Raw genomic sequence first — 22541 nt, 5'->3', positions numbered from 1 at the left:
ACATCTCTGATGCAATCAAGTCACTCCCCCTTGTCTCTTACAGCACACTTTACAAATAAAATCTCAGAAATCCACAAAATCGACTCTTCATGATAAATTATTTATTTGAGAATCTAAATGTAGATTTTCAGCAGACAGTGTTGTATTTTATTTAAAATTGAATTGCTTTTCATTTACCCTCTTTAGCCAGTGCAAAAAATATCTTTGAAAATATAAACATAATATATTACAGGCAGTATCATTTATATGATAAAAATAATCGTTTTTAAAATATTAAAAGCTCAAGATTGTTATGGAAAGTGGTGAATGCCTCCCAAACCCTTTCTTTCTTTCATGGACTCGAGATGAACATACAGTATTTTACTTGAAGTTATAATAATATAAGCAATATAAGCAGTGAACAAAATATTTCTTTTATAAAAAAGAACAAATATGTCTTATTATTGCATGCCAATTTTTTATAATCTGTTTATCAGTGAACAGTTGATATCTTTTCAGACCTCTATCTGCCCAAAACTTAAATGTGTTATCTAATGTATTTGGCATGAAATCAGGATCTTTAGCAATTCTTTGTAAATTAACTATATCTTTCTTAATTTCACAATTTTTCTTTTTTTTCTAACCAACTTCTTGAAGTACTATTAATAAAATATATTATCTATTGATTTAAATGTGTTGCTTTGTTTGGCTAGGAACAGGGATATACTAATTGGTTCCCCCATTTGATAAATTTCCATCTTATAGTCTCTATTCGTTTTGTATTTAATAGTAGCCTATATATATTTGTAATAGTTTTGAATGATATATAAAGTTTTCAATTCAAATAAATAAATGTAAGCTATTAACATTAATAAGCCTGTGTGTTCTTGATGTGGGCCTATATGAATTCACTTACGCATTGATATGCCAGTTTTATATAGTTTTCATCACATTAAGAATTTGTTTGCAGCAGTCTTCTTGAGCTCTCAGCCGCTGTTTCTTGTTGTGTAAATGTCTTTAATTGCTTCATAGTTTTACAGTTATCCCTTGTATTGTGTAAATCATGTGTTTTAAGTCTTCATGATTTCATGCTGAACTCTTGAGCAGAGTAAATGCATTTAAATTGTTTTTATATTTTTAAAACAATGTCTTGTGCACAGCTTAAATGAATTTTAATTCTTATATTCATAATCATCAGCTTTCAGCAGAGGTAAATCATGTTCTCTCACACGATTGGTTGTGCACTGCAAATGTCACTCATTCATGTGCATGAGCACGTAATCTAATTTTAAAGATTTGTCTTTGTCACTTTGTTCGTTTAACGTGAGGGGTATCCCAGAACAGATTAAGAGGAAGGCTGTTTTTTTATATTGTAAAAGTTTCAAGGCAGATTTGTATTTTTTAACAAGAAACACATGCTTTAACTTCAGACTTTAATTTTTGGAAAAATCAGTGAGGAGACAACATTTGGATGGTTTATGGAAACAATAACTCTGCTGGTGTAGCCATATTAAAAGGATCCTTTCAGGGAAAAGTGCTTAAAATTATTGCTCATGATTCTGGAAGATGGATCTTTTTAGTTGTTGAATTTATGGATGATATTTTTATTTTGGGTAACACATATAGTCATAATAATAGCCACAGAAACATAATCCTTTTTAAGGAATTTGAATAAGAAATGCGTGCTTTATTGAATACCTTCATGAATGCTAAATTAATATCGGGGGGACTGGAATTGTATCAGAAACCCCACTAAAGACTTGTCACCCACAAAGATCTTTAAGAGGCACATATGGAGAATTCAATAATTTATGTCTGCACTTAAATTATTATGATATATGGATAGCTCAGCAAGAATTGACGCTGGCTACCACCCCTGGAGTCGCGAGTTCGAGTCCAAGGTGTGCCGAGTGACTCCAGCCAGGTCTCCTAAGCAATCAAATTGGCCCGGTTGCTAGGGAGGGTAAAGTCACATGTGGTAACCTCCTCGTGGTCGTGATTAGTGGTTCTCATTCTCAATGAGGCGTGTGGAAAGTTGTGCGTGGATCGCGGAGAGTAGCATGAGTCTCCACATGCTGTGAGTCTCCACAGTGTCATGCACAACCAGCCAAGTGATAAGATGCGCGGATTGACCGTCTCAGAAGTGGAGGCAACTGAGACTTGTCCTCCACTACCCGGATTGAGGTGAGTAACCGCGCCACCATGAGGATCTACTAAGTAGTGGGAATTGGGCATTCCAAATTGGGGAGAAAAGGGGATAAAAAAATAAAATAAAAATTGGCACAGGGTGCTTTTATCTGATCTAGATGGAAGTGGAAGGAACATGGCAAAAGGAACACATAATATTGTCAAAATTTAGAAAAAAGAAATGCCATTATTAATAGTATACATAAACTTAAGATTGATGAACAGATCTCTGAAGATCCCCAAAAAATCTCCAACTTTGTGGAAAAATTTTATATAAAAATAAAACTATACTCTGAGCAAAATAACAGTCAGAGCTCATTTTTTTTTTCTTCTATAAAAAGTGAGGGACTAAGTATTGACAAATTTCAAAAAGAAGCTTGTGATCAGTTTCTGACCCTAGAAGAACTAAAAAAGAATATTAGCAAATTGAAAGATAATAAATCCCCAGGTAATGATGGCCTTACTGGTGAACTTTATAAGGTATAAGGTATTTCAAGATTACATTTCTGAATTTTTACTTTGGGTTTTTAGGGAGGCTATAGAAGCTCGTAAGCTTCCTTCAACTATGTGTCTAGGTTTAAGCACTTTGATACCTAAATAAGGATCGATTGCTGCTTGACAATTGGAGGCCCATAACCTTAATTAATAATGATGCAAAATTATTAGCTCACATCTTTGCACAGAGAATAAAGTTGTTTAGACACAATTATAGATGATTGTCAGTCTGGTTTTATGCAAGGAAGACACATCAGTAATAATATTCTATTGATTTTAGATTTGATTTGACCATAAGGGTTACATAACAGACAACAGTTACATTTTATTTATAGACATATATAAAGACTTTGACACTGTAAAACACAATCTCCTATTTGATTTATAGGACTGTTTATATTTAAAAACAATATTTTGCTGATATCACAGTTGGTAAATGATAAGGTCACTTACTTTCACTGAATTCTTAAAAATATTTGGTATCCCAATACTTGCGGGAGAATATAGCATTGCATTTGATGCAGTAACAGCATGTTTATAAAGACTATTGCAAGGTAGCAATGCATCCAATAAACAGTCAATGTTTAAGACAGATGTTCTGTTAAATGGCAACAATATAAAGGATAACAACTGTAATAAAATATTTTTTAGATGTATGATTCATTGCCCTGCCACTTCTTGTAGCAAACACTATTGGAATAACCACTTGAGAACATTAATTGGAAATTGATTTGGACTTACAATAACAAATATTTTGTCAACAATAAAGTAAGTGAAGTGTACTTTAAAATTATACATTTAATCTATCCAACAAACCACTTTGTATACAAATAATAATATACAATATACAGTATACAATACACACAATATAGAATGTTGTACAGTATACAATTCACACAATATAGAATGTTGTACAGTATACAATTCACACAATATAGAATACACACACACACACACAATACAGAATACACATTATACAATAAAAATAGTATATATAAAATATACAGTAGGTTGTATTGTGCTGTATTGACATTCAGGCTGTTGGTTGATAGTCAGTTGCCAGTGTGTTGTTAAGAGAGAATATATTTAAGACAGTCCAGTGTGAGATAATAAGATTAATAAAGTGCAGTGCTGATGTATATTGATCGTGAGAGATCAAGAGTTCAAAAGTCTGATTGCTTGGGGGAAGAAGCTGTCATGAAGTCGGCTGGTGCGGGTCCTGATGCTGCGATACCGCCTACCTGATGGTAGCAGTGAGAGCAGCCCATGGCTTGGGTGGCTGGAGTCTCTGATGATCCTCCAAGCTTTCTTCACACACTGCCTGGTATATATGTCCTGGAGGGAGGGAAGCTCACCTCCGATGATGTGTCTGGCAGTTCGCACCACACTTTGCAGGGCTTTGCGTTTGTGGGCGGTGCTATTGCCGTACCAGGCGGAGATGCAGCCAGTCAGGATGCTCTCTACAGTGCAGGTGTAGAACCGTGTGAGGATGTGACGGTTCATTCCAAACTTCCTCAGCCGTCTCAGGAAGAAGAGGTGCTGATGAGCCTTCTTCACAACGGCTTCAGTGTGGACAGACCATGTGAGTTCCTCAGTGATGTGGACACCCAGGAACTTGAAGCTGCTGACTCTCTCCACCGGTGCTCCATTGATGGTGATGGGACTGTGTTCTCTGTCTTTTCTTCTGAAGTCCACCACAAGCTCCTTTGTCTTACTGACGTTGAGGGAGAGGTTGTGCTCTTGACACCAGTGTGTCAGAGTGTGCACCTCCTCTCTGTAGGCCGTTTCATCATTGTCAGTGATCAGACCTACCACCGTCGTATCATCAGCAAACTTAATGATGGCATTGGAGCTATGTGTTGCCACACAGTCATGTGTGTACAGGGAATACAGGAGTGGGCTCTCAGCCCTGCGGGGCTTCAGTGATGAGATGATGTTGCTGCCCATTCTAACCACCTGACATCTACTTGACAGGAAGTCAGGATCTAAGCCTGAGTTGACAGAGAAAGTCAATGAGCTGCATCATGGTACCAATTAATCCTGATTGTATTGGTTTGAATTTGTAAATCTGAAACCAATCCTAAAATCCTGAGTTCCTTCAGCGATCTTCATGGTACAGGCCTCTGGAGAACCAAAAATGAACTAAATACACATTTCTGACTTCTGTTTTTCATGGCAGTGCATTAAAAAAAAAACAATTTAAAGCACATTTCATAATGATAATCATTGCATTTAGTAAGTATTTCTTTCATTTGTACCAAACTACTATGGATTAAAATAAACAGATTCATGTGAATGCTTCCAGTTATGCTGATACAACTCTGATGAACTCCATGTGGTCTTAATTCGGGTCATGGGTCTTGTGTGGGTGTTTTAATCCGGGTGTTTTTCGGGTCACATCATATCAGTCCTGCAGGTGAGATTTCAGTACATGATGCCGTTCTGCTGTTGTGTCAGTATCTGTCTCATAAATGAAAGATCAGCGCTCAAATTACACAAAAGCGTCCCGATGGAAATTAGAAGGTTTGACAGCCTGTTTGACAATTTAATAATCTTTAATTACTGAGAGAAAAGAAAATGAGCATGGGATAGTGAAGACAGCCACAACACCGGATATGCTTGTAGTAAAGTTCATTCCTTAAAACAATGATTGACTGATGAGTTTCTAGAGAAAGCTGTTTCTTTTTTGCCATTTTTGACCTAATATTGACCTTAAGACATGCCAGTCTATTGCATACTGTGGCAACTCTAAAACAAACACAAAGACAATGTTAAGCTTCATTTAATGAACCAAATAGCTTTCAGCTGTGTTTGATATAATTGCAAGTGATTTTCTAGTACCAAATTAGCAATTTAGCATGATTACTCAAGGATAAGGTGTTGGAGTGATGGCTGTTGGAAATGGGGCCTGTCAAGATTTGATCAAAAATGACTTTTTCAAATAGTGATGGTGCTGTTTTTCACATCAGTAATGTCCTTGCTATATTTTGTGATCAGTTGAAGGCCACTTTGGTGAATTAAAGTACCAATTTCCTACCAAGTTTTATTACTTTTTGTTGTCTTATATTTGTAACCTTTTTTTTTTTTTACAGGCCTTATTTTTATTAATTTATTCACTATTTTATGTTGTATTAGGATGGCTATCCGCTGTATATCCCTTGTACTGTTTCCAAATTCAAAATAAAAGCATTAAAAATCTTTATAAAGTGTCTCTCCGCTGCACCGAAACTCTGTACAAGCCCCTCCATGTTTACTTGTGGCGTAATATCAAACTGCACAGTTCATTCGCTTAAATGACCAGCAGATGGCGACAGCGACACTAAATCAGCGAATATAAAAGTAACTGGAGAAAAATAAATTGGCTTGTCATTTATCCAACTTTTAAATCTGTTTATTTTGTGTGGTGCTCTTTTAGTGATTTATTGCAATATATTTAATAGTATATTTAAAGTAACTTAAATGGATAGCTGACTTGAAATGTTAAAGTTCAGTGTAAAATGCAATACTTCATCTAGAACTTATGTTCCTTCTAATTGTATAATTATTCATGCAGTTAAATTAATTTGAATCTAGTGATACTTTTAAAACAATCTGTTACACTGCAGGACAATGAGCTCCCAAAACAGCTAAAAGGTGATTAAAAGTGGTGTTAAACTTGGAAAAAGTCAAATAAAAAAATAAAATAAAAAAAATACAGAAATTATGACATCACAGAAGCTTTCCCTTATACAGTGATGTAAATTTTAACCTAAAATGTTAATGTTGAAAAAAAAAAAAAAAAAAAAATGTTTTGGACATATTATTTGTCACCTACCTAAGTAGATATTTATTAATACATTAGATGATACATAAAATAGAATGAGCACAGAGTTAACCGAGATTGTGTATTAAATTTCAGAATTACATACTGTATATATTTTTGGGTGAATCTCACAGAGATGTCCATGTGCATAATTGTTATGGAAATGCAAAATGCTATACAAAAAAATAAATAAAATAAATAAATAAATAAAAACGCATTCTTTTATGTAGGCAACTACAAAAACCCTACAACAATGTTAATCTCCATATTTTGTTGCATTGTATTTCAGATTCACAACTGCCATAGGAAGATGGAGAAGGTCTTTGAAGATCAGACAACATCCAGACAGACGGAAATGATAAAATATGTGATGACAGAGTAGATGTCTTAATCTTCACAGTCTACTGAAAACCTTCCACTATATATTCCACATAATAGCCCTCACAAAGCAATACAGAAGACAAAAATGATCATGTATAAAGGACAGAATGTTTTTATTTTACTATGAGCCAGGTCACACCTGGACACGTTATTTTGTCTTTTCTAAATGGCTAAATATGAATATTCGAAATAAAAGTTCAAAATCAAGAAATAATGTTTATGTAATTGATTTTCCAAGCTGTTTTCAGGACTATTAGATCTGTCTGATGAGTGAAATGCCACTACTGTGTTTAAGACACAACTTTAGTTTATCAATATTCTCAAAGCATGAATAACATAATCTCTGTGGGTTAATAGTCTGGTTTCTGTTGGGTGATTCTATGCAAGATCGCTAATTATTACAAGACTGCTGTAAGACTCAAAACGAAACTTTCAGTAAAAAAACAAATTCTTCCACAAGTCCCAAAGTAGACATGAGGAGCTTTGATGATCTCATCCTGGTCTCACATCTCAGAGGTTGTAACCAGGCTGTAACCATCTAACTGACCAAAACCATGCATCTTAAGTTGTGTGTGTCATGCAGTCATGGTAGACTTCACAGGTGTTGTGGGTTTGAAATGTTCACTTCAACTGCTCTTCTGCTGTGTGTTGGCATTGCCCTTCCAATGCTAAGGCCATTGGTTTGACCCCTAGGATGAATGCATACTTATACAAATGCATCCTTTGGTTAAAAAAAGAGATATGCCTCCCAATGAAGCTTAGTGAGTGTGGTGGCTCAGTGGCATGAGCATGTCCTCTTGGGTGGAGGATCCTGGTTCAAATCCCAGGCTGGATACAATTGCATGGATGACCTGATGGTATCAAATCAGCAGGGACAAGGCTGGAAGACCAAGCAAGAAAGGGTGGTTCAAGCATCTGGGTGGCCACCTGGAGTGATATCCAGCAGCAGTTAAAGACTTTTTGCTTTTTAAAAATTAACTCTTTAACTGTTGCTGGATATCACTCTGGGTGGCCACCCAGATGCTTGAACCACCCTTTCTTGCTTAGTCTTCCAGCCTTATTCCTGCTGATGCCTGATACCATCAGATCATCCCAATGCAATCATGCAATTGTATCCAGCCTTGGATTTGAACCAGGATCTTCCACACAAGAGGACATGCTCATACCCCTGAGCCATTTCACTTACAAAGAATGTTTTTATTGGGGGAGGTCATATCTCTATTTTTAAGGCCTTAGCCTTGTGAGCACTACAAGTATATAAAAAATAAAATAAAAAAAACCCCTGAAGACTAGTAGAGCTAGGAATCAAACCAGGAATATTTAAACTTCTAGTTCTGCCACTTTAACTTCTGAGCTACCACAAGACACTGCATGTGAGTTTCATTACCATAAGCGACAGTAAGAAGTCATAAAGGTGATGAGCTGGCTCAAGCGTTTCTGAAATGTGTTGATGAGTGCTGGAAACCACAGTGTTAGTAATTCTACTCCAGTCTACAGGTGAGAATGATGACATGCATTGTTATAACTTAAGCTGAACTGTACTGATATGGTGCCTTTTACTAGAAGACATGAAGTGACCTGAAATCAGTGATTTGTTTCAGCTTGGAAATCATTCTATCTGTAGATGCATAACTGATTGGAGAGAACCCAGTTGTGCAAGTAGCTCCAGTTCACTCAATGAGGGTTCAGAGGAGTTTTGCTGTAAAAGTTTGTTCTGTAGAAACTGACAACAATCAAACGTGGTCTATTTATTCTTTACGCACACTTTCACAGAACCTTTTCATACTGAAATGGTAATTTGCCATCTTTAATCAGAAGATTATTTGGCCAAACACAACAGAACAAGAGCTGAATGTGTTTTTCTGACAAATTCTGTCAAAATTGTATTTGTTGATATTTGTTTTTCCAAAGATAATGATTACTTCAGATTGCCAGATAGTGAGAGTAATGAACATGGAATCACTATTTCACTAGAACAGACTTTTAAAATAAAAATCTCTTAATTTACTCGATACAGGATAACAAACTGGAAAATTTTGGGTCAATATATGTCAAATGCCCTTATCAAAAATAATAATAATCCTCTTGGCAGATCCAAGTCAAATCAGCATTTATCGTCAATGAAACGTGCATTATATGGAGAACAAAATTGCATTTCTCTTACATGTACAAACTATTTTGTGCTTACACACACACACACAATAGTATGAAGACAGTATATTGAACATTATGGGACATATTACTTACCAATACAACAATATGGCATGATGACAGCAATACATCAGTATGACAGTGTGAACAGTATATGTACAGCGTGAAAAAGAAGAGAAGTTAGTGCCTATTACCTAGAGTGATAATCAGTTTGACTGATACTTTTAAACTGATATTTATGCTTTCGCTTAATTGGTTATCAGTTTTTTAATATCAGGTCAACTGATAAAATTAAAGGGATAGTTCACCCCAAAAAGAAAATTCTTTTATCATTTAGTCTCAAGCCATCCCAGATGTGTATGACTTTCTTTCTTCTGCAGAACACAAACAAAGATTTTTCAGAAGAATATCTCAGCTCTGTCGGTCCAAGTGAATGGTAACCAGACCTTTGAAGATCCGAAAATCACATAAAAGCAGCATAAAAGTAATCTATAAGTATCCAGTGGTTTAATACACGTCTTCTTAAGCAATGCACTCACTTTGGGTGAGAAACAGATCAATATTTAAGTCCTTTTTAACTATAAATCTGTACTTTCTCTTTCTCTTTCAGAATGTGAAAGTGGAGATTTATAGTAAAAAAGGACTTAATATTGATCCATGTCTCACCCACCCACTTCTGAAAACATAGATTTAAACACTGGAGTCATATGGATTACTTTTATTCTGCTTTTATGTGATTTTTGGAGCTGGAAAATTCTGGTCACCATTCACTTGCATTGTATGGACCTACAGAGCTGAGATTATCTTCTAAACATCTTTGCTTGTGTTCAGCAGAAATAAGAAAGTCAAACACAACTGGGATGGCATGAAAGTGAGTAAATGATGAAAGAATTTTCATTTTTGGGTGAACTATCCCTTTAAATACAATACAGCCCAAATTAAAGATGAACTCAAATTGTGCAAAGTCTAATATATTCCAAAAGACTTTTAACCTGCCAATAAAACCAGTTAAATAAAATATTTTTTGACTATGCACAAGATCAGTCTCATAAAGCAGGCTGTTCACCTTCAGAGGTTAGTGTTAAACAATTTAGATATTGTACGTAACAACAGAACATTTAATTGATTACATATCTGTAATCAGTCACTTAAAAATGATCAGTGTGAATTTTAAAGTATATCGGTTGATCAATCTACTAATAGCATAGACATTTTAAAGTATTGATGATGTCTGTCTCTACTAAGTCAAATTTCTTGTGGCATCAGCGTTGTGATGATATCATTTTCATGTAGTTCCAGAGTGAATCATCACGTGGCATTGGAGTAGTAAAAGGTATTGTAGACTTCCTTGAAGTGGACCGGTGCCCAATGAACGCAGATACATTCTGAAATAAAAGCATCACACTTTATATCACATTATATAACCATGATTGCTTGAACAAGAAATGAATGAGGATGTGGTAGTCCATTTTAAATGGTTAGGGATAGACATCCTTTCTTTATATATGACTACAATGTGTGGACCATGCACGCATGTTTGTTGGGTAAGATAGAGGTATTGTTGCATTTCTTGCTGTAATCAGAATCAGATCTTCAGCTCCAGTTCCCGTGCACAGACTGACTGCAGGAGAGAAACACAGAAAGAGACTTTTGTGGTGTCACTGTTATTTCTACATTCATCAGCCCAAATCCTACACTATACACTTTAAATCAGATAAGCTAAAAAAAAAAAAAAAAAAAAAACACTGCTCAGCTCTTTATGCTGCTTTAGACTATAACATTTCCACATTAAAGACTCTAACAAAATAATGCTCTTAATCAGAACAGTATTTTGTATCTTACACTCATAAACAGTATAAAATCAATGTAGAGATGGAGTTTCTCATCTGGAGTTGTAAAGGTGCCATCTGTACCTTTCAGTGAGTGAATCACCTTCTTCTTAATCTTCTTCAGATGAAAATAAATAAAGAGTTGTGGCAGTAGTTGTAAATCTCGCATGACACTTGCACTTCCTGTGCTCATTTCATGTAAATAGAATAAGCAGGTTGAATGAAAATTGGCAATAAACAGCCTTTGGAACAGAGCGGGGCTTTGCGACGCGGAAGTTGCTTCTAATTGATCAGATATGATAGGCCTTAATATTAACCAGAGATTATTTAGGAGAGATGGGCCACTTCTATTAAAATGAATGGGAGAAATTGGAACAGTCAAACAGACGTAGAAAGGAAGTTCCGCCTTTCAGGTAAAATAACCAATCAACTTTTAGATACAGACATCGCCTGTCAATCAACTCGAGAATGCGCATGCGCACTATCCACACAAACGGGAAAATTGCGTTTCTTTGCGTAATCTGAGGTAAAGAATCACAATTTATGATTCATATGTTGTCAGATTTTACTGCTGATTTGAAATATGTTCTTTGATCATAATATTGACAAACCGTTTTTGAGATTTCGGTCTTTCCCCTTTCAAGTAGATAGGAGCTGCACTTTCATGACTGGAAATAGCTTCACTGGAGCGTTTCAAAGATGGCCGGCAGTGGACTGACTTGCTAGAAAGACTTTGTCAGAGGAACTTGAAAATTAAAACTTGAAAAAAATGAAAATGTTCTTATCCCAGTGTGTATGACTTTCTTTCTTCTGCTCTGTAGGTCCATACAATGCAAGTGAATGGTGGAAAGAACTTTGAAGGTCCAAAAAACATATAAAGGCAGCATAAAAGTAATCCATATGACTCCAGAGATTACAGTGTTTCTGAATGGCTAAAACACATTTCTTGAAACCTTCACCCAAATCACCAAACCAAATCTTCAAACTACATACACAAAACCCTTGACTCTTCTGGCAAAATCAAACAATCGCCTCAAAACCATTTCATCTGTGCTCAAAATCTAACAATGCTTTCAGATCATACACACAGCAAATCAATATGTAAACACTACAGAGCATTCATTATTCAATTTTGAATATTGTTGTTTACTATTACTATTTGCATTGTATTACTCAACATGTCAAAATTGTATTTCTTTGATTGAATTTCATTAAATAAAATATCATTTCTTTGATTAAACTATGATAAATACAAACTACACAGTGCACCAGTCACCAAGACACGATGAAGATGGTTTGACTCTTTTAATGTTGCGTACATGATATTAAGTAATAGCTGCAAAATTCCTGTGTCTCCAAGACTAAACAGCAGAAAAACAACATGACAAAGGCAAAAAATGGCACTTTACTGCCTCTACAAGTGCAGTCAAACAGAACAGCAATTTTTTTAAAATAACTACAGCTGAATATGTTGAAAAGGTGACAAAGTCTTCTGGATTTCTGGGCCACCTCGATCCGCGGCACGTTTACCTCAGCCGGCCACCAACCTTGCCCTTGCCACGACCTTTGGCACTGCAAAAAAATATTAACCCAATTATATTTGGCTTCACATAAAATCAAATATTTCTAAAACAGCAAACATGGGAGTCAAACATTAGAAGAGACATATTTCCTACACACATACACAAACACACACATGCACAAGGCAGTACAGTGTTCGATGAGCAATGCATGCAGTCCATGTTTACACAAAAACCTGCAATCTGTTTTGCCCTAATGTGGTTCTTACCCTTTCATTCAGCATACAGATCTCCGTCTCCCGAGACAAAAGATTTATTCACAACTTACCGTCGCATCAGATTGTCCAATCAATATATTATAATATCTTATGCCTTCTATCTTGTAAATGATACAATAATGTAAATGTATCTGCATATATAATTGTATTTTTAGTCTCATAGTTCCATGTACGTGCCAATCTCAGGGTGTTGGCGAGGACATTAAGAGATGAACTGAAGGAGCCACTTAAACTGGTCCTATTAGGATTGAGTTTAAAGATCCTAAAAATTTCCCCATATGACGCTGGGACTGAGCTTGACCACATGCTCCGAGCTCATCCCTGTCAGGACCGAATGGTTTCAAAGGCCTCTGAATGCTGGTCTTTTCAACAGGGTGGGTTGAAAAGACCTAAACATCCTTCCTCTGACCAGAGGCTCTTTGAAACCAGGGGAAAGTGACCAGTGTGGCTCAGGGTCCTTACCTCTGATGATCCTTGACTCTAGCCAGAAGCTGAGTGATCTGTAAGGGACACATACGGAAGCCTTGCTAAGCACAAAACAAAAACCCTTGTGAACAGGACCAGCTGAAGGGGAAACCTGTGGAGCTTCAGACGTCCGCATAAGCACCAGGCACATCACTTGCCTTTACCCATGGTGGCGACCGTGACCCGAGACAAATCTGACCGACAACGGTTACTGACAGCAGGCTACACAACAGTGAGGTTGGCACCCTCACAGCCAGTTACTTACAACTTCTGTTGTTCAGCAATTCGGGCCTGGAGAACGTTCATCTGGAAGCAAGTCACAGTTTTAGACAGGCATGCCATAGACGCCTGTTTTCACAGCTCCAAAATGGGAACTACCTTACTGGCCGAAATAGTGAAATAGTTTCTGTTGTGTGAGGAATTTTAATGAGAAAACATCTTCATTTAATTTGTCAGAATTGAAGTTTCTCTGAGTGACAGGTGGCTGAAAAGCTGAATATTAAAGTTGTTTCAGAGGTGGAACAATTTATTACATTTTGATCAGAGAACAAGAAGACAAACTTTTTTTGCACTTCCATAAATTATATTTTATATACATATCTATATTAGTTTACTTTCACAGGATATCTCTTTATTTATTACAAGAGAAATGAGTTCTATATTCATACAAATAAATACATTACATTGATTTTCTGTGCAACAGTGGTTGAATTATCAGCAAATGCGTGTACACATTCTGTACATATTATACATGTTATTTCTTACTCAAGGTGCTGCTGTTGTTTCAGTGATTGACTTGATTTACATTTGACATTGCTATTTGATGAAGAAACAACATGGAAGTAAACTATAGCAAGTGTAACACATGAACAGTATATGACTATTGTCATTTGGGTGTACTATTGAAATTAAGTAAGTAGTGCATCTATTTAGACTCAGTAAGTTTGTGTAACTTATGTGTTATGTGTAACAGCTTGATGCGTCACATTAAATTTCTGTGAGAAAGTTATGAATCCTGTTCTAGATTTGTCCTGATTTGTTGCATCATCTCTTTGATATATGACAAAAATAAAAGATCAAAATATATTTGAATATATTTAAATTTTTGAATTACTTATTTTCTTGAAAATATTTACAAAATTGGACACTATCTGGGCATTTTGTAGATCCATTTTTGATAGATATATACTGGCGGCCAAAAGTTTGGAATAATGTACAGATTTTGCTCTTATGGAAAGAAATTGGTACTTTTATTCACCAAAGTGGCATTCAACTGATCACAATGTATAGTCAGGACATTAATAACGTGAAAAATTACTTTTACAACTAAACTACTTAACCTAACTTTGAACTTAAACTACTTCAAAGCATCAAAAAATCGATCCACATGCAGCAACGACAGCTTTGCAGATCCTTGGCATTCTAGCTGTCAGTTTGTCCAGATAATCAGGTGACATTTCACCCCACACTTCCTGTAGCACTTACCATAGATGTGGCTGTCTTGTCGGGCACTTCTCACGCACCTTACAGTCTAGCTGATCCCACAAAAGCTCAATGGGGTTAAGATCCCTAACACTCTTTTCCAATTATCTGTTGTCCAATGTCTGTGTTTCTTTGCCCACTCTAAACTTTTCTTTTTGTTTTTCTGTTTCAAAAGTGGCTTTTTCTTTGCAATTCTTCCCATAAGGCCTGCACCCTCTTTACTTTACTGTTGTACATGAAACTGGTGTTTAGTGGGTAGAATTCAATGAAGCTGTCAGCTGAGGACATGTGAGGCATCTATTTCTCAAACTAGAGACTCTGATGTAATTATCCTCTTGTTTAGTTGTACATCTGGCCTTCCACATCTCTTTCTGTCCTTGTTAGAGCCAGTTGACCTTTGTCTTTGAAGACTGTAGTGTACACATTTGTATGAAATCTTCAGTTTTTTGGCAATTTCAAGCATTAAATAGCCTTCATTCCTCAAAGCAATGACTGACTGACTAGTTTCTAGAGAAAGCTGTTTCTTTTTTGCCAATTGTGACCTAATATTGACCTTTTGGCCAGTCTATTGCATACTGTGGTAACTCAAAAACAAACACAAAGACAATGTTAAGCTTCATTTAATGAATCAAATAGCTTTCAACTCAGTTTGATATAATGGCAAGTGATTTTCTTGTACCAAATTAGCAATTTAGCATGATTACTCAAGGATAAGGTGTTGGAGTGATGGCAGCTGGAAATGGGGCCTGTCTAGATTTGATCAAAAATTACTTAATCAGTAATGTCCTGACTATACTTCGTGATCAGTTGAATGCCACTTTGGTGAATTAAAGTACCAATTTCCTTCCGAAACAGCAAAATCTGTACATTATTCCAAACTTTCGGCCGCCAGTGTACGTGCCGTGAATATGTAAGAGTGTTTGGTGAAATTCCCATGCATTTAAGGGTAAAGTGGTGATTTTTGTCTAATCAAACTATCACAAAAAGTGTATAATTTTTACGACTCTTTACTAGACTTGAGCTAAAAATGTTTCACAAATTATCTTGACACAAGGAAATCATGAGGTTTGCAACATGACAGCGATATACAAATCTCGCCTGTGATTTAAAACTCAATTGCATAGTCATCTTTTTTTTTTTTTTTTTGGATTTTTCCCCTTTTTCTCCCAATTTGGAATGCCCAATTCCCAATGCGCTCTAAGTCCTTGTGGTTGCATAGTGATTTGCCTCAGTCCGGGTGGCGGAGGACAAATCCCAGTTGCCTCCGCGTCTGAGACAGTCAACCTGTGCATCTTATCATGTGGCTTGTTGAGCGCGTTGCCATGGAGACATAGCGCGTGTGGAGGCTTCACACCATCCACCGTGGCAACCACGCTCAATTCACCATGCGCCCCACTGAGAACAAACCACATTATAGCAACCATGAGGAGGTTACCCCATGTGACTCTACCCTCCCTAGCAACCGGGCCAATTTGGTTGCTTAGGAGACCTGGCTGGAGTCACTCAGCACGCCCTGGGATTCGAACTAGCGAACTAGCAAACTCCAGGGGTGGTAGCCAGCGTATTTTACCACTGAGCTACCCAGGCCCCCATAGTCATCTTCTTAAAGATAATGAAAAATGTTTTTCTACATCCCACAATTAGGCATCTCCATGAATGTGTGCAAAACAAGGACACTTACGTCATATTTCTGTCTCTTCAGTTTCTCGCTGAGGTCGAACTTCTCGGCCTCCAGTTGCATCATCCACTGCCACAGCTCATTGGCCTTCTCTCTACAAGAACCAATCGGAAGCTTCGTCAGGGGCCACTTTCACAACAAAAACCTCAACTTACCAGACAATGTTTCAGAATCACAACATTTCTGTTGAGTTCACTGTAAAGTGTGCAAGTTGGCTTACTTGAGTTTATCTTCAGACAGATGGTCAACGTTGAGTTGCTTTCTCCTCTCAGCCAAGATCTTCCTCTTCTTCTCTCTTTCCGTCTGTTTCTTTGCCCCTTTACGACCCTCACCCTGATTTAAATAAAAATGATTGATGGTGTTAGATTTAGGCAACGAAAGGTAGATCCTGCTTGTGGGGGTCTTATTTTTCACATGGGTATTAATTTATGATAAAACACATTTAAAAACACTAACAAAAGAGTACTGGTTCTACCATGTTTTTGGACATCAACCATGACAATGCCATATTTTTTTGATCATTTACTATGGGAATACCATGGTATTATTTAAAATACCATGGAGAACCATGTTATATATTCAAAAACCATAGTACACGAATACGGTCATTTTCTCATAGTTATTTTTCTATGATAAATTTGACACATTTGACAATACTAACACCAAGTTTAATGGCAATGCTATGTTTTTTTTTTAAATTTTTTTTAGATGTACTATGGTAATACCATTCTTTTAAATACCAGGACAACCATGTAAATACCATGGTACATGGTAAAAGTACCAAACTTGTATTTTTGGACATCTACCATGGCAATACCATGTTTTCTTTGGGTTTAAATCTACTCAGTATCAAAAGTGAAATCCTTTTTAAGGACCGTTAGTTGTTTTCCCTAAAATCTCTAATTCAGACCTTCTGCTGGATTCCTCCGTACTGGTGAGTCATGTTTGTAAGAGCTTTCTTCTTCTTAGCATCCTCATCCTGTTTCTTCCTCTGTTCCTCTTGCTCTCTCCTCTCCTTTTCTTCCTGTAGGAAGACAATGGAATGAGTTTCACTTATTTTCTCATTCCTTTCCATTTTACTGGAAGTAAACAGCTGCTTGTTGGCTGAAGGGAGTGTCACTCACAGCCAGACGAGCTTGTCTCTCCTTCTCTTTCTCTGCACGGATTCTCTGCTGCTCCGCCCGCTCCGTACGACGTTTCTCCTGCATGCAGCCACAAATAAAAGAACTGTCAATCACATGTAAAGACCGAAGGAGTCTGTTTTAAGTTGTAGGTATGCAGGACTTACAATTCTGTTGACCAGAGCGATCAGCTCCTCTTCGTCTTTCTTCCTCTGAATAAAATGAGCTTCAATGAGAGACTGCAGCTCAGTTAAATCCTTCTCCTGACGCTTCCTGTGGATGTCCTGTCACACACGCATTAAAATACTTACATGTGGAAGTGTAGAGAGGAAGAGATGTCAATCAAATCCAAAAATACAAAGCTCAGTTTACTCACATCAAAGTCGACCTTTTCTCCTTCAGGAATCTTTGGAGCAGTGATGTTCGACATGAACCTGTTAAAAAAGTGTTACCCATGAGAACTGTTGGGAACATCCTCCATGTTTGAATGTATAGAGGTCAAAACATGACTTAAAGAATGGGGTGAATATAGAACATACTTTGGCTTTGGTTTTGTCTCATCTGTGGATCCAAATTCAGAAAATACATGAACATATACAGAGAATGTTACATGTCAGATTTACACTTCCACAATGAATAAAATAGCATGTCTATAATTGCAGAAGCAGCTACCTGTGGCCTCCTCCTCAGTAGGGGCTTCTGTTACGTACATGAAAACAGATGTAGGAATGGAAAATTGACATCATTTACATCCCAAAATGTATTAATTACATTAACATTCACTTAATCAAAATATTTGTCAAAAAGTTGGCAAGGAAAATCAACAATTTGGAAATTGGTTTGCAACTGTTTTCAGTGTAACAGTCCCTAAATATCCTCATAGGGAAACAAATGCATGGCTGAATGTGATGACCCAATGTTCTGACAGTCCGTATCATTGTACATGCGATGGAAATGAGCTGATATATTGCATGACATACAAACCTTATGAATAAAAATAGTTTGCAACCTTCAGACCCCACAAGATGATTATATGCCTTTGTAATACACATTTGCTTTGAATCACCATCAAATCATCACATTTTGAAGTAATTAATGAGCTGTACATAATGGAGTCATAGTTCTGGGCTTAGTAATACGAAATTAATTAGATTTCCTGGAAGTATATGCAATGAACTGAATTGATGGTAGTGGCCACCCAGTGCTCTTTGAAATATAAAACAGATCACAGAACTTGATCTGTATCTGCTTTATTATAAAACAACCAGGCAATTCATGTGGCCATGCAAAGCTTTGCCTTCCTCTGCTTATATTATGAAAAATTAGCTGCAAAATGCAAAATGCAAAATAAATAAATAAATAAAAGTTGGTCACTAGGAAACACTTTGGTGACTGTTTTGTTAATAATAATACATATGTTATATTAATATATGTAAAGCTATAAAGAGCTTTACCTTCTGGTTCAGGTTCTGCCTCCTCTGTACAGATATGAGATAAGTTAATGGTTAAAGTATGAAGATTTACAGATATTCTAAGGTATAAATGTCCATTATATTCATAACAACTGTAATAATTACCTTCTACAGCAGGAGGAGGCTCTATTATAAGAATAGCACATCAGTTAGTTTATAAAAGCTTGAGCATAAATACACATAACATAGTAAGACCTGGCCTTCAAGAATTGTCTTTGATAATATACATCCAGACTCAAAAAGGATCACTCCACTGAATCTTGAATTCCAGTTTAGATGACATTCTGTCAATTCAAGTAATGCAATTGAATTGGAACTTAATGAAGCTTGAATTTCTTGAATGCAGGTCTTAGTTCACATTGTAAGTAGTAAAAGTATATTTCATTTGCCAATGTTTTAGTTTTGAGGAATTGTGTATCATGCAAATTGTGTATCTTGCTCTGAACTGTTACTGTTTTAAAATGAAAATAAATATTGTAACAATAATGATACTAAAATATTTGAATAAAGTATGTATTAACTATAAAAGTACAAATATGAAACTTGATTGGGCAATGGTTACCTTCCACCTCAGGTTCGGGTTCTAATATGAAAATATAACAAAATAATCAATGTCTAGCATTGAAACTTGTGATTGCAAGTTGATATGTTTAGGAAATATTAAGTAACCACAAAAATAAAGGTCAAATGGTTGCTTTACCTTCCTCTGGAGGAGGTTCCACTTGTGAAAAGAAACAATTAAATGGATACAGTAAAGCAATTGTGCTTTCAGTATCATACAAGATTTACAGTACTAATGTGTAAAGACTTAATATTTGGGTAACACTTTACAATAAGGTTCCATTTGCTAACATTACTTAATGCATTAATATCAATATACAAACAATTAATAATAATAATAATAATTATATATATATATATATATATATATATATATATATATATATATATATATATATATATATATTATTAATTGTTTAATATATATATTATTAATATAATAATTATTAATTTAACAAATATTAGTAAATGCTGTAATATATATATATATATTACAGCATTTACTAATATTTGTTAAATTAATAATTATAATATTAATAATATATATATATATATATATATATATATATATATATATAAAAAACAATTAATAATATACAATAAAAATACAATTGTTCATTGTTAGTTCATGGTAGTTCATTAACTAATGTTAACATACACAACTTTTGATTTTATACATGTTTAAAAACATGCTGAAATTAACATTAAGATTAATAAATGCAGTAAAAGTATTGTTCATTGTTAGTTCATGTTAAATAATTTTGTCAACTAATGTTAACAAATAAAACCTCATTGTAAAGTGTTACCAATATTTAATAGTGGTTAAAAAAGGCTTCTGTGTAATATACCATTACAACAATAAAAAAACTAAACAATGACAGTGTGAGTGCATAAATTAATAAATACAATTATTGCTGTAGTATAATACATCTCAAAACTTTACCTTCCACTTCAGGAGGAGGGACAATCAAATTAATGAATGAATCAAGGAAGGAAGGAAGGAATAATTGCATAAATGGATGAGTGAATAGGTAAAGGAATAAACTGGGAATTATCTGCATGCGTGTCAAATGCGTGTCAAATTATTTTACTGCAAAGGTTTCAAACAGTTTAGGCCACTTATATTGTCAACCAATGTATCTAAATCAAATTTTTTATTTTATTTTTGGGGGTCAATTTAAAAACTGAATTCATGCAGCTAAAAGCAAACCCAACACACAGTAAACACAGCTTTACCTTCTTCTTCAGTTTCCTCCACTATAGTATGAACATAACAATGACTGATTAGTACCACATACATTCAAAAGTCTTTGCATTACCAAGATGCTAAATCAAGTAAAAGGGTTAGTTCACCCAAAAATTAAAATTCTCTCATCATTTACCCTCATTCCATCTCAGTATGACTTTCTTTCTTCTAAAGAACACAAATGAAGATTTTTAGAAGAATATCTCCACTCTGTAGGTCCATACAATGCAAGTGAATGGTGATCAGGCCTTTGAAGTTCCAAAAAGCAGATAAAGTCAGCATAAACATAATCCATCAGACTCCAGCGGTTCTTAATGTCTTCTGAAGCGATCCAGTTGGTTTTGGATGAGAACAGACTAAAATGTAACTCCTTTTTTTTACTGTACATCTTGACAGCAGTCTCCTTGCCGATCATGATTTCAATCTTGATTACACTTCCTATAGCGCCATCTAGCGCTCTGCATGCATCAAGCACCAGGAAGTGTAATCGAGCCTGAAATCATGACAGTGCCTAGAGACTGCAACGGCAAGATGTACAGAGTTATATTTTGGTCTGTTCTCACCCAAAACCAACAGGATCGTTTCAGAAGACATTGATTAAGCCACTGAGTTGTATAGATTACTTTTATGCTGACTTTATCTCCTTTTTGGAGTTTCAAAGTTCTGGTTTCCATTCACTTGCATTTTATAGACCTACAGAGCGGAGATATTCTTCTAAAAATCTTCATTTGTGTTCTGCAGAAGAAAGAAAGTCAAACACATCTGGGATGGCATGTGGGTGAGTAAATGATGAGAGAATTTTCATTTTTGGATGAACTATCCATTTAAGAGACTTCATTTATCAACATTGTCAGAACATTGAGATACACTCAACAGCTTGTGAATGACACACAATTTTATTAATATTTCACCTTTGCACAATCCAATACCATTTCAACTATGTTTAATCACACGGACCAAATTAGGCATTTAACGCTAAATTGAAAGTAATTGTATATCACACCTTTAAACACCATAAATCCTTACAGAGAAGCAGCTAAAGTTTTAGATTCTTGGGCAATTTTGGACAGCATTTAAGAGGGAAGAGTCAGTGGTGGGGGGCGGGGGGAGTGTCTGATATCCGAGACAATAGGAAATGGACACAGGCAGGACATACTTCTCGTAACAATGTCACCCTGCATACACCGCTGATATTAGTTGCACCAGTTGTGCTTCAGTAATTAAAATCCACACTCATCTTGAACATGAAGCCGAGGACAAAAACAATTCTTGTGCTTCTAAAGTGAAACGATCCCAGTCGAAAATAGCACATGCTCTGCTCACAAGATGAAACAAAGTTAACGGCATGCAAAACTTTCACTGTGGCGGCTTTCACTGCCATGAAGGCATAACTAAGATTAAGCAACAGGTACTCATTTCATGCTGTCTTACCTTCCCTATACAAACACAGGATGAAAAGAGAAAAAAACAAGAGAAAGACAGGAAGATAAGCAGCTGACTTTAGTTTGGGTGAAGAATTGAAAGCATGATATAAGCAAGGGCATTTATATATATAAAAGACCTATGCTTAGGCTATATTCAGTATATTTTAGACTAACATACTACTCTAATATAGTATGCATACTGGGCACAGAATGCACAGTTTCTGAATGCAACGGAAGTAATTATAGAAAGAATTTCTGTCATTTCTAGTTTGACTCATTATTTGATTGGACTGCCAAAAGCTGAGACATTTTTAAACAAAATTAAACAGTATCTTTGTTTTTAACATTAGTATTTTACAACAGTGTATTACAACTACTTTTGCAATTTTACACTTTGCAATTTTAGAAATTGGCAGGCAGTATGTAGTAATTACTACTCAGTATCCAGTAACCTACAGTAGTATTCCATT

General features: G+C 35.7%; 1 protein-coding gene across 3 annotated transcripts; it reads right to left on the bottom strand.

Moving 5' to 3' along the window:
* Positions 1–12112: 12112 nt before the first annotated feature.
* Positions 12113–20716, bottom strand: LOC127435081 (troponin T, cardiac muscle-like). 3 transcript variants are annotated; one of them, XM_051688247.1, is made up of 14 exons: positions 19541–19575; positions 19403–19423; positions 18946–18966; positions 18823–18846; positions 18041–18067; positions 17908–17929; positions 17745–17802; positions 17536–17652; positions 17372–17449; positions 17158–17271; positions 16468–16580; positions 16251–16341; positions 13353–13393; positions 12113–12396 (listed from the first exon to the last, which is right to left on the bottom strand). In XM_051688247.1, the coding sequence occupies exons 7-14, from the start codon at positions 17796–17798 to the stop codon at positions 12351–12353; spliced, it is 654 nt and encodes a 217-aa protein (XP_051544207.1). In that variant the 5' UTR covers positions 17799–17802; positions 17908–17929; positions 18041–18067; positions 18823–18846; positions 18946–18966; positions 19403–19423; positions 19541–19575; the 3' UTR covers positions 12113–12350. The 3 variants fall into 3 exon arrangements, with proteins under 3 accessions (XP_051544207.1, XP_051544205.1, XP_051544206.1); XM_051688245.1 differs by lacking the exons at positions 18823–18846; positions 18946–18966; positions 19403–19423; positions 19541–19575 and adding an exon at positions 20638–20716; XM_051688246.1 differs by lacking the exons at positions 13353–13393; positions 18823–18846; positions 18946–18966; positions 19403–19423; positions 19541–19575 and adding exons at positions 13085–13122; positions 20638–20716.
* Positions 20717–22541: the final 1825 nt, after the last annotated feature.

This window comes from Myxocyprinus asiaticus, chromosome 45 (assembly GCF_019703515.2).
Source record: "Myxocyprinus asiaticus isolate MX2 ecotype Aquarium Trade chromosome 45, UBuf_Myxa_2, whole genome shotgun sequence".
In the NCBI taxonomy this organism is placed as follows: Eukaryota; Metazoa; Chordata; class Actinopteri; order Cypriniformes; family Catostomidae; genus Myxocyprinus; species Myxocyprinus asiaticus.
This window is presented reverse-complemented; position numbering and strand designations above follow the sequence as displayed.

What these genes read in the sequence shown, in the direction of transcription:
- LOC127435081 (XM_051688245.1), bottom strand. Translation starts at nt 20,701, where the DNA reads ATGTATGTGGTACTAATCAGTCATTGTTATGTTCATACTATAGTGGAG. An exon ending in AGAGACAAGCTCGTCTGGCT is followed by an intron (nt 17,272 to 17,371) that starts GTGAGTGACACT and finishes GTCTTCCTACAG; the next exon opens with GAAGAAAAGGAGAGGAGAGA. An exon ending in TGAAGAGACAGAAATATGAC is followed by an intron (nt 13,394 to 16,250) that starts GTAAGTGTCCTT and finishes ACTTGCTTCCAG; the next exon opens with ATGAACGTTCTCCAGGCCCG.